This window comes from Durio zibethinus, chromosome 9 (assembly GCF_047325235.1).
Source record: "Durio zibethinus cultivar Kanyao isolate XHJ-2024 chromosome 9, ASM4732523v1, whole genome shotgun sequence".
In the NCBI taxonomy this organism is placed as follows: Eukaryota; Viridiplantae; Streptophyta; class Magnoliopsida; order Malvales; family Malvaceae; genus Durio; species Durio zibethinus.
In genome coordinates this window covers 26,213,873-26,226,171 of record NC_143170.1, presented here as the reverse complement: position 1 = coordinate 26,226,171, position 12,299 = coordinate 26,213,873, and the positions used below count along the sequence as shown (strand labels likewise).

The 12,299-nt window shown below is 37.1% G+C and overlaps 1 protein-coding gene across 13 annotated transcripts; it reads left to right on the top strand.

Annotated features, from left to right (window-relative positions):
- Window positions 1-393: 393 nt before the first annotated feature.
- Window positions 394-11,189, top strand: LOC111312715 (uncharacterized). 13 transcript variants are annotated; one of them, XR_016345237.1, is made up of 13 exons: window positions 394-534; window positions 1,950-2,052; window positions 2,812-2,870; window positions 3,313-3,370; window positions 3,479-3,723; window positions 3,862-6,455; window positions 6,617-6,729; window positions 6,999-8,549; window positions 8,686-8,906; window positions 9,094-9,142; window positions 9,247-9,494; window positions 9,627-9,722; window positions 10,677-10,953. XR_016345237.1 is itself a non-coding variant. In XM_022913305.2 (13 exons), the coding sequence occupies exons 5-13, from the start codon at window positions 3,531-3,533 to the stop codon at window positions 11,160-11,162; spliced, it is 5,529 nt and encodes a 1,842-aa protein (XP_022769040.2). In that variant the 5' UTR covers window positions 394-534; window positions 1,975-2,052; window positions 2,815-2,870; window positions 3,313-3,370; window positions 3,479-3,530; the 3' UTR covers window positions 11,163-11,189. The 13 variants fall into 13 exon arrangements, 12 of the variants coding, with proteins under 12 accessions (XP_022769040.2, XP_022769003.2, XP_022768988.2 ...); XM_022913305.2 differs by adding an exon at window positions 11,049-11,189 and having other exon boundaries at window positions 1,975-2,052; window positions 2,815-2,870; window positions 6,999-8,906; window positions 10,677-10,890; XM_022913268.2 differs by adding an exon at window positions 11,049-11,189 and having other exon boundaries at window positions 1,975-2,052; window positions 6,999-8,906; window positions 10,677-10,890.
- The last annotated feature ends 1,110 nt before the right edge of the window (window positions 11,190-12,299 follow it).

Sequence of the window (12,299 nt, the reverse complement as noted above, 5' to 3'; positions counted from 1 at the left end):
TTCTAAATAATAAAGGATGAACATATATGTAAGTTAAATATAAAGCATAAATATTGAAAAAAAAAAGTGTAAATAATTATTCAACTTAAGATTAAAAGAGTATGAAATATTTTCTGCAGATCGGACGGCCCAAATCCTAAACTTTCTTCAAGCGTGGGCGCCACCGAGAGATTTTCCACGTGTCCGAATCTCCTTGCAGGACCACGCAATTCCATCTTTTCCTCACCCACCTTTCCACTGCCCATTCTCGCAAAGTACACGCCTCTTCCTCCTTCAACCTCCTCCCTTCCAGCTGCCACTCCAAACCTCACCTTCGGATCCGAACCTCAATTTTGCTCCACAGTTCGTTGAAAATTTCGCACTATTTCGATCGCTTTATCGCTCTCTCTCTTCGAGCTAAAACAAAAACGCCCATTTTTTTTTTCTCTCTAAAACCTCCTTCGGATTCAAACCCTAATAATTTTTTTTCACAATTTTGACACTCTTCAAGGATCGATTTTTCGAGCATCATTTCAAAGGCTTCTCCACGCCACTGTAAGTTCACTTCTACTTTTTCTCTCTATAGAAACCCTAATGTCTTTTTTTTTTCACTCTAAAAATCTTTTTTTTTTTTTTAAATGAGACTCTGAATCTATGATAGGGCTTTGGTGTTATAGGACCGGGCAATTGTGTGGTTTGTATTTCTTTTTATTTAGGGATAGGCATTGCTTGCTGCCGTTTCGATCTTTTGTTTAGTTTAGGTTAGAAATGCGAGATTTTTACGGAATTTTTGAGTTTTAATGTCTGTTTGGTTGCCGAGAAATTTGAGGATGCCTGAGACCTTCATCGTGAGGAATTTGCAAATTTTAAATTGAGCTAAAGTTATGGTAGTTCTTTTCTTCCTGCCCTCTAAAAGGTTATAACCTTTTTTATGCAAATCTTTACGTTTTTATCTTTAATTTAGTTACCTACATTTTTTATTAATAGTGGATTTATGTTTTTACTTCTCATGTAGTATTTGCTTGGTTGCCTCTTGAGTGTCTCTTTTCATTTTGTGATATTTGGATTTCATTGACCTTGATATGGTAACCTTTGATGCTTTTGATGTTTGTTTTTGTTAACGGGAGGTAGCCTACTAGCTTGTCTGCTGTCCGTATCTTTATGTATTTGGTGTGTCAGGCTGCCAACTACTCATATGTACATCTGAATTTAGTGATTTAGTGAATCTACTTTTAATTAAGTTTCATCAATATGAAGTTTGTGTTTCATGTTAATTAACGAGGATGCAACATAAATTGACAAGAAAACAAAGACAAACAATGCCATTAGATTGCTATAGTGAGAAAATAAAAACTTTAAATATAAGGAGTGATACAACAACGTGCCACTTTTGATGAATTCACAGTAAATTCTTATCAGTAGATGTACTGTCAGTATGCTGTATAAGAAGCATTGATAATGCATGGGGTCATGGCCTGACAAAAGTCTGAATGGTCGTACAAATATTTGTGAAGTTTATAATTCTGATTTGGTTTCATGGTGATGGTTGACATACGGTAGTTAAGTGGAGGAGGATGTCAAGCTTCACGAGCTTATGTTATATTAGACTTTTAGACTGATCGCAAAAGGAGTGATGCTTTTTAAGAAAAAAGTTTGTGTGGTTATTCACATTGGTGTCTATTCTGTGGATAATGTGTGGTTATTAACCTTGGTTGGGTTGGTGAGCTGTCTTTACTGGGTTCTTCTTGCTATGAAATACATATCTGTCTCCTTGTCTTAGTATATGTTTCATGAGATCCTCATTGTCATTTCCCTTCTGTATCCTGTGGTGAGGCCTAGATGGAAATTAACCTTACTTTTGGCACAAGTAAGACTTTGTATTTAGTACCCAAAATGTTGTATTTTGTTGGGAGGTTATGATGCAGTGTTTCGTGGAAGCTCTTATTTCTTGTTTATTTCTTGTACTTAAGGTTGAAACACAGCATTTCTATCTAGATACTTAAGTTCGTAGCTTGAATTGTTTCTGGCGTTGGAAGATCATCTTGCAAATAAGAACGAGCAACTCTTCAGTAGGTAATCAATTTTTTACCTTTTGTTTCCTGTATTTAAAAGCTGGATACTTGTGTGTACTCTGATTATGACTGTACCTATGGAGTTATAAATTTTAGATAGTTTAAGAATTAGCTGAGAATAAAGTTAATGCCCTCCTTGAGTTGTCCTTGGAGAAAATTCTTCCAACCATATGGATGGGCTTCAATGTTGAAAGCTTGGAGACTGTGAAAGTTGTTCTGTAGTTTTTTATACCTATTATTATATATCTAAATATGGACGATGCCACATCCAAAGGGGTTGTAAATGCACCCTTTTCTTTGGGAATCATAAGATGACTAATTCTAAAGTCATAATTTTTTATGGAAGATGCTTGGGATTTAGGAATGATCCATCAAATAAAATTTCAAAAGATAATTGCTCTAGGAAAGAACCCTCTTGAGCTACATTTTTTTATGCACCATTCAGGGTGTATGGTATGATACAAGAAAATGGGAGATATAATGTTTCTATCGGAGGACAAACCTCTTTAAACATAATTTTGATGCACAATTGATGATATAGAAGTTTCAATCAAGAGAATGGAAGTTATTATTATCTATATGATACCTCTTGTGTCTTTACTACTAGTTGAGGGAAAAATGATGAACATCAGGAATTTCTGTTTTACTAGGCAAGGGAAAAAAATGAATGTTAATAAACTATTTCTCTTTCTCCTCCAAATTAAAATAATTTTAATATGACTTGTATTTTCCATGCCAAACTAATATTGATATTTGATAGAAGAACAAAGGAGCAGCGTACAACAGCACTGGCTTTCAAATTAATAGTATGGATGCTGGGTATGTTTATGTCAACTTTGATAAATGCCACTTTTAAAATACCTTGTATAATTCCACTGCTCAAGGACCAAATAGATAAAAATTTGTGCAAATGAGAGTAATTCCTTCTTGTGCTTTTCATGTTGTCAACAAATTTGGTTGCATGTGGTATTGAAGGTATGTCACATTCAATTTTAATGATACAAGATTAACTTTTATATGGTTTAAGAAGTATCATCATATGTTATATCCAAGAAGCTGTATTGAAGCATATTACGTTGTTGTGCCATTTCATTTGTTTTTTGGATACCTCTTTTTTGACATATTTATACTTCTCACCACACCTTCCCTATACCAAATGAAGAAAAGAAAGGTGGAAAAATTCTCATGCTTGGATAGTTGCATTAACTTGCTTTAACTTTTGTTTCCATGAAGAGATGATATATGGATTTTAAGCATGCAGGATAAGGTTGAGTTTTGAAACGTAGCAACTGGGGTGAATGCTTAAATGTGCAGAAGAGGTTTGTTTCTAATTACAATTGGATTTAAAAAAGGATTCTTATGATTGTGTACTCTGTAATGGAATTGCAGGCATGTGAAAACTTTAACTTAATTCTTATTTCTTGTAGGTAGTAATTTTTTCTCACAAAATTTTAGCTGCTTTTGGCTTGGATCATCTCTATGCCTGGCAACGAAGTTGGAGACAGGATTCATAATTTCCTCGGCCAAGAGAGTTTGTCCCAGGGCCAGCACCATTCGCAAGTCATTGACAGTACCTGGCCTGGCTTAAGTAACAATCTTTGGGTTGGTAGCCAGAGACAAGTTGGTGGACCTCTTGTTTCCAGTTTGAAGAATTTCAGTGTACATCAATTAGGTAATAATTAAGACTTGATCGTTTAATTTCTACTTGCTTCTGTTACAACAATTATAGTAATGCAATTTTAGTGCATTGTTGTAACATGCTTCTAAACCACTATTTAGTTGACATTATTATATTTTATTTTGGCATTAGCTGAGTCTGATAGAGGACATAGTGGTCAGTCTTCAAGCCTGCAGCATGGCTTGAACTTTACTCAATCAGGTCTGAGGCCTGAAATTGCCAAAAGTCAATCAGAAAACCAATCACCAATTGCAAATGGCTATTTGCAAGGGCATCAGGCTTTCTTGGCAAGGGAGAATGAAACAAACTTTTTGGGAGTGGATACAGCATCTAGAGGCTTATCAGCTCTTGATTCACAGATAGGAAACAGCCCTGATTTTCATAAGAAAAATTCATTGAGGTTGGAATCTACTGAATCTCCTGTAAATTATGATTTTTTTGGAGGGCAACAACAAATTAGTGGACAGCATTCTGGCATGATCCAGCCTTTGCCAAGTTTGCAACCAGGGATTACTGACATGCAGCTTTCACATGCTATGCTTAAGCAAATGCAAGAATTACAGAGGCAACAACTTCCGAAGCCACAGTTTCAGCTACCAGATGCAAGGCAGTTGAGCTCTGTGAATCAGGGTTCCTCTGTTGTAAAACAGGGATCAGGTAGCCTTTCTACTGCTCCAATTAATGGCGTTCCTGTCCATGATGCTTCAAATTATTCCTGGCAGCCTGAGCACATGACACCAAATGCAAATTGGCTGCAGCATGGTGCCTCTCCAACCATGCAGGGATCCTCTGGTGGATTTTTGTTTTCCCCTGAGCAAGGCCAGGTGCGTTTGATGGGTTTGGTTCCTCAACAGGTTGATCAATCATTTTATGGGATCTCTACCGGTGGTGTGAGAGGAAATCCATATCAATATTCTTTTGTCCAAATGGATAAGCCTTTAATGCAGCAGGTGCCAGCCAGCGGTAATTCTTTTCCAGGTAATCAGGATGGTATGTTTTCAGATCAAGTTGTTTTGCAAGATGGAACTTCGGCTTCTAGACAGGGTGATCAGGGTAAAAATGTGTTTGGGGATGCAGCAGGTCAAGGCTTAAATAGTGGCTTCCATTCAGAAAACTTGCATCAAACGACCATCCAGCCAAAAAATGCAGTGATACAGGAGTCTCGTGGGAGGCAAGGACATCCTGGTCCATCAGAAGAATCCCTGGAGAAGTCAGTGATTCAGGTTGCCCCCTCTCAGAGTGTGGCTATGCTAGATCCAACTGAAGAAAAGATTTTGTTTGGTTCAGATGACAGTGTGTGGGATATCTTTGGAAGAAGCACCAACATGGGCTCAACGTTGGATGGTACAGACTCTTTTGGGACATTTCCTTCTTTGCAAAGTGGAAGTTGGAGTGCTCTTATGCAGTCTGCTGTAGCCGAAACATCTAGTAATGATTTAGAGGTACAGGAAAAGTGGAGTGGTTTGCATGTGCAGAACAGTGAACCTCCAAGTGGGAACAAGCCACCACCAATTGTCAATGATGGCAGCAAACAGCAATTGGCTTGGCCTGATAACAACTTGCAGACTGCCTCGAGACTGAACTCTAAACCTTTTCCCATGTCTACTGATGCCAATATTAATCTTGACTTTTGTAGTGTTCCTGGGGTTTTGCAATCTGGTGTCCAGATTGCAAATGAACAGACTGGGAGAATGCATATTGATTCATCTCAGAGATTTGTTCAACAGTTAACAGAAGAAAGGTTAGATTGCACTCCTCTACAAAAGCCTGTAGTGGAAAGTGCTCAACTCTTTGGAAATGTTGCTGTGTCTCCCAACCTGCAAGTAAGTGCAAATAGCAGTTCAGGTCACCAACAAGGCAAAGCCGTATATAATCCTCACTGTCAGCCACACAATAAGCCAAACGGTTGGAACTTCATTGATTCTACATCACATAGTGGTGGCGCTATATCAAAAAGTCAGGTTATTGAAAGTTCATTGCAACCTTTTCAGAATAGTGATCATAGAGGTGCCATGTATGAGGAGAGAGGTCATGGTTCTGGTCTTGGTCATCCTGTTCCTGATGCAAATATTGAATCAGGGAATGTGAATTCTGGCTTGGGATGCCCGCAGGTTAACAGGGAAGGTTCTGACCTGGATAATGTTGCTGCAATATCAGATTCAAGAACCACAAAGGTCAGCAAGGAAAGCATCTGGCAACTTACAAATAGTCATAATCTTAATCTCTGGGAAAGTATTGATTCTAACATAAACTCTGGACGAAGCAGGGATCTGGCAAAATATCAGCAAAATCAGGTTAGGAGCCCTCAAACTTTTGATTCATCTGGAAATAATAGCTTGGACAAGGGAGCGTCTGAAGCAAAGATGTTGGAGAACCCCAATGTTAAAGAAACTTCAAATGACAGTTTTCACCCTACCTTATCCCACCATACTTCTACTGGTGGCATGAGAGACAATGTCTGGCTGGATGTAAATGATCCACGGGGAGGAAAACAGAAGTCATCCGTTCATGTTAGTCGTAAACCTTCTGGAACCCGTAAATTTCAGTATCATCCTATGGGGGATCTGGATGTGGAGGTTGAACCTTCTTATGTAGCTAAAAATGTAACACATTCACAGGCAATATCCCAACATGTTTCTCAAGGACTGAAAGTTCATGACCAAGGATACTTTGGGCAGTCAAAATTTACTGGTCATGCTGCTGGAGAGTTGACAGAAATTGAGAAGGTTATTTTCTTTTTTTGGTCATATTTGTAAATAGTGTAAAATTACCAACTCTTTTTCTCTGTCCTCTTTATCACTGCTGAATTTTACTTCATGTTTTAGAACTATATAATTCTTTGGAAGACTAAACATTTTTGTTATTAATTTTCTTCTTTTATATATAGGGTTGCTTTCCTGGCATTGGAGTAGATGAGGTACCTTCCAAGAGTTCAAATCATGGTTTTGCTCCTGACAGATCTTTTGTTGGTTTTGTGCCAAACAAGACAGCTTCAATGAGGTAGTTGAATATTTGTACTTCTCAATTTTTAGCTTGACTTGAATTTTTTGCTTTTCTCAAATTTTGTTGTTGTTGCAAGTTAGCTATAAATAATATTCTTTTCTTTTGTTAAAACATGATAGTAAAAACTTATTCATCATTATATTTATATTTGAAATCTGATTGTTATTTGTTAATGCGGGCACTTCTGCTTTCCTTATTGTTATTATTATTGTGCTGGTTTCCTTATTTACTTTCTATTGTGCTCTGAATATTACAAAATTTCACAGTCAAAATATGCTGGAGCTTCTTCCAAAAGTTGATCAGCCAAGGGAACATGTTACTGCAACACACTTAAGCTCTTCTGAGCGCAATCAATCATCTGAAATGCCAGATGCAGAAACTTCTGATGGATCAGTAGGCCAGTTTCAGCATAGCAGGCCTTCTGCTTCCCAAGGTTTTGGCTTACAACTAGGTCCCCCATCCCAAAGGATTACGATTCCAGATCGCGCAATCTCATCTCCGAGTTCTCCCCAAGGCATTAATTATCTAAATTCAGTTCATGTCTCTTCTGAGGTAGGAAGGAAGGGTCATTCATGGTTGGGCCCAACAACTTCTATTCAGTCCTCAACTTACGGAGCATACCATGGAGATATTAGGAAAAATGTTTCTGTCTCTGGTCAAACCAGCAACAAAGCCTCACAATATAATATCCAGGGCAACTTTTCTGCAGGTTTTACCTCCAATTATCCTTATTTAAAAAGTCATCTTCAAAGCCAGCATGTTACTAGTGTGGGTAGTCAAGAAACACCAAATGAATCTGTCAACGCACCTTTTGGTGGTTTGGCGTCTCAGTCGAAGCAGACTGATGACTCTTCTGAGAGAGCTCAAACTAGTCAATTGGGAATGAAATCAGAACCTCACATACCCAAAACTGCTCCAGATAATGAACTTGCTTCTTCAGAGATTTCTCGGCCAAGTAGTAGCAATCAAAGCCTTGCAAGGGATCCAGGCCAGCAGTTTCCAGTATTGGAGGCTGTGCCAGCTTCCCAACCTTCTGCTACATCTGAATCTCCACAGCAAGGTGCTTTTACCAAAATGCCTAATGTTTGGACCAGTGTCTCTGCCCCACAACATTTATTAGGAGCTCAGTCTTCTCAGGCGCCACAAAATTTGTTTAAGCCCCATCATCAATCAAATATTAACTCAGTGACAACTCTTCCTGGAACAAAGAAGCTAAATGATCAACTTGCCCGGGCAGGAGGGAGTGGCCAATCTGAGTTCCCTGCAGTCTCTGCTAAATTACAGAGCTTTGTTGGAGAAGATCAACAAGCAAAAGCCCAGCCGGTGTTGCCAGAGAATGATGCCAGCCAAAATCCTGCATCTATGCAAAGCGACATTGAAGCTTTTGACCGTTCTTTAAGGCCAAATAATGCTGTATGTCAGAACTATTCATTGTTGCATCAGCTGCAGGCCATGAAAAATATAGAGATTGATCCAAGTGATAGGAGTGTCAAAAGATTTAAAGGCCAAACTCCGGACTCTGGTTTGGATACTCAGCAGGTAAGTTCCCAAGGTGCAGAGCAGTTATCTTATGGATCTGATACTATAATGAGAGATGCCCCAGTAAATCCTCTGTTAGTTCCTTCTGGAGATTCTACGATGCTAAGCTTTTCATCAAACGCTGGAGATAACCTTGAGACACAGTTATCTTCTAATGATATGCTGGCATTTGCTCGGAATGATTCCCAGCATTTCTCCAATGCTAATAATTCAGCTGCTAATCTCAAGGGTGGACACTCTCAGATTAGTCCCCAGATGGCTCCATCCTGGTTTGATCGGTATGGAACATTTAAAAACGGGCAAATGTTGCCTTTATATGATGCTCAGAAAATTGCCATGATGAAGGCTGCGGACAAAGCATTCATTGTTGGTAGGCCTTCTGACAGTTTGCTTGCTCTTCATTCAAATGAGCAGGTTAATGCTGCTGCTGATGCTAGTCAGCTGGATAATTCCCTGCTAAGCTCAAACCTCTTGCCAATAGCAAGTGAGCATATCGCCCCTCACTTGCTGCCTCCTGATATTACAAATCAGAATTTGGCTGTTGTGAGAGCAAGGAAGCGTAAAAGTATGACATTTGAGCTTCTGCCATGGCATAGAGAAGTGACACAAGGTTGTCAAAGGCCTCAGAATATCAGGTGATTGGCTTAAATATCCCATTTGCTGCAATTACTTTTAACAGTATAGATGTCACTGACCAAAATCACTAAAATATTTCCCAACAAATTTGTTAATATGCAAAAATTAGTTGCTTCTCTTCTTTCACTATGGTTATGTTTTTCTTCTTTTTTTGGAATTATATTGAAAATTTTCTGTTGATCACAGTGCCGCAGAAGTGGAATGGGCGCATGCAGCAAATCGATTGATTGAGAAGGTGGGCTCAGTGTTTAACTGTCTTACTTTGATCTTATGTTATTCTGTCTTAGAGTCTTAGAACTCTGACAGTTCTCATCTTAAGGACATTGATCTTAATTGCAGGTTGAAGATGAACCTGAAATGATTGAAGATTGGCCGCCAGTGCTTGGATCGAAAAGAAGGCTTATCTTGACAATGCAGCTTATGCAGCAACTACTTTGTGCTCCTCCAAGAGTAGTACTTTCTGCAGATGGTAGCAAAAACTATGAGACTGTAACCTATTTTGTTGCCAGATCAGTATTAGGAGATGTATGCAGCACAGCATATGTACCTGAGAGTGATACCACTGTTTCTCCTAACTGTGGAAGCGCGTAAGAACATGTTAATTTTGTTTGAAATCCTTGAATCCTGATTTTACTGGCTCTCATTTTTGGGTCATTGTTCTTAGTAAGTGCTACCATCTTGCTAATGATTTTTTTTTTTTTCTGTCAATTTGATTTTAGCCTCTCTGAAAAGCTCAAGGAGAGAAATCAATCCATCTTAAAGGCTGCAGAAGAGTTTATCATCAGAGCAAAGAAGCTGGAAAATGATTTACATAGGTAACTCAGGTCTAGTTTTTGCCAATATCTTTTATGGATAATATCTTGTCTTATGTTAATTTTTTGCAACATTGTTATAATGTGAACCTTGGCATTGTTCATGAATCCTGAAGTTCAATGTTTCGTGCTAAGAACATCCTTTCAGACCACCCTTCAAGTTTGATTATAATGTTGTATCAGGGGTGTGTCAAGGTGTCATACATCAGTTAATTTATTGGTAACGAGGCTGATATGGCTCTCATCCAAACATAATTATGCAGAAGGATTTACTTGTTAGATCTGTGGATAGTATTAGTTTTCCTTTCCTGTTCTTATTATTTTCCCAGCATAGGCTCAATAATTCTTTGGATTTAAGATTGAGGTGCATTTTGCATGTTGAATGTCTGGGCTGATATGTATTCTAATGTATCATATAATTATACGCCTTCATTTTAATTAAATCATGGGAGATGATTTTAACTGCAGGATATTTACTGTTCTTCTAACATGTTATTTTTATTGTGTTGTTTTCTAACATGTTCAAGTATGTAAAGCTGCTTGTTTTATAGAATCCAACGAAGGTAATGACTTTTTCGATGAATACTTGGTTAACTCGGAAAATAACATCTAATAGCCGCAGGGACCTAGAGGGTGATTTGTGTGATTGTGTTGGTGCTATTTAGAGGATGCAAACTGCTATCAAGTTGCAATTGAGTATTTGCTGTGAGCTTTGGAAAAAAAGAGTGTTTTATTCTGGTGCATTGATTTAATATACTTTAAAGGATAATTTTTTGCTTTGATTTGCATTAAGCTTGAAGTAAGATTTAACTCGGGCCTCTAATTATTTGTTTACTTTTTAAATTTTTTCGTTCCTTTGGTTGCCCAATGCTACCCCCATTATTTGTTTTGCCCTAAGCTCTTATTAAGACTTTGCCAATTGCCTTATCTTCTAATTGTTTCCTCTTTGTTATGCAGTCTTGAGAAGAGAGCCTCGATCTTGGACTTAAGAGTGGAATGTCAGGATCTAGAGAAGTTTTCTGTTATCAATCGATTTGCCAAATTCCACAGCCGGGGGCATGCTGACGGGGCTGAGACCTCATCGTCCTCAGATGCAATTGCTAGTTCTCACAAATTGTTCCCCCAGAGATATGTTACTGCACTACCGATGCCTAGGAATCTCCCTGATAGGGTACAATGTCTTTCACTTTGATCATTAATTAATTAATTGATTTTTCCCCCTTTTTTTTGGCCAGTTGTCTTCTTACCCCTCATGCATCTATGGTCCAATTTCTTCCAACCTATATATTGGCACATTGTCATAATTGAACCACACAAATGGGAATGTAGGAGAAGAAATGTCTCCTTAAAGCAACAGAGGCTCTTAGATCTTTTCATTGTAGGCCATTCTTGAGAAATATAAGTTGGTCTTTGTATACTTGGTGCCCCGTGATTTTTCGGTAGATGGGGGAGAACAGAAGCTCATTCCGGTTTTTCAACAACAGATAGCTGAATATTCAGGTAATTAAGTGTATTTATTTAAGCCTTTGGATGCGTTCCATTCATAAGTAAAAAGCATTTTATTTTACCTTTCTCATCTTCTCATCTCTCGAACTGAAAGGTGTTGGATCACTCTGTGAGAAATTGCTTTTTTTTTTTTTTTTCTCATATGCCATTAGGTTTTGTAAGCAAAATTGGTATATATAATTCATCTCATAAATTCAAGATATAAAATCTTAAATTTCGTTCATCTGATTTGAATAAGAAACAAATTATTAATATTAAACTTGATCTTTTAAAGTAGACTATATTTAAGATATTTCCTCATATCTTAAATGGTAGTAGATATTTCCATATATTGTATTAGGCTACAATTGATAAAGAACTTAAAGATGCTAAGACAAGAAAACATTTGTAATCAGTTCAAAATCAAAATAGCCCAAAATTTGTCTGGATTTGGAATGATTCAAAACCGTGGCGACACTGACAATTTGACGTGAAACATTACAAATCTAAACCAACCTGGAAATTTCATTGGTATTTAGAAAGCCAACTCTGTTCCATTTTCATATAAGCTGATTAAAAATAGAAGAAATTCATTAGTTTTCGAAATGTATCAGGAAAAAAAAAAAAAAAAGAAAGAATGATACAATCGAAGATAGTTTGATTTTTACTTGGATGAGCAGTAAAATTGATTTTTGTAGAAACTGAAAATAAGACAAGAATAAAGTATTATAAGAATTATATTAGTGATGAAGATAAATATTTAAATATAAACATAACGATGAAAATAAAATTGAATATATCAGTGAATTGTTTCATCAAATATAGTTATGAAAATAAAATTGTATATATCTGTCACGTCTCGAATTGAGATATAACACGATCATATTACTTTTAAGAGAATCTCAAAGTAATACGAAGCTTTCTTTCTTAAACATTTTAAAATTCTTCAATAAAATAATATACCAAGTAAAATTTATATCTTTAATTCAATTGATGATATATCTTTATATATTCAAATACAAATTATATAAAATACAAAACTGTCTCTTAAAATCTCATTGGTCAACATATTCTCTGACGATTAAGTAATCATAC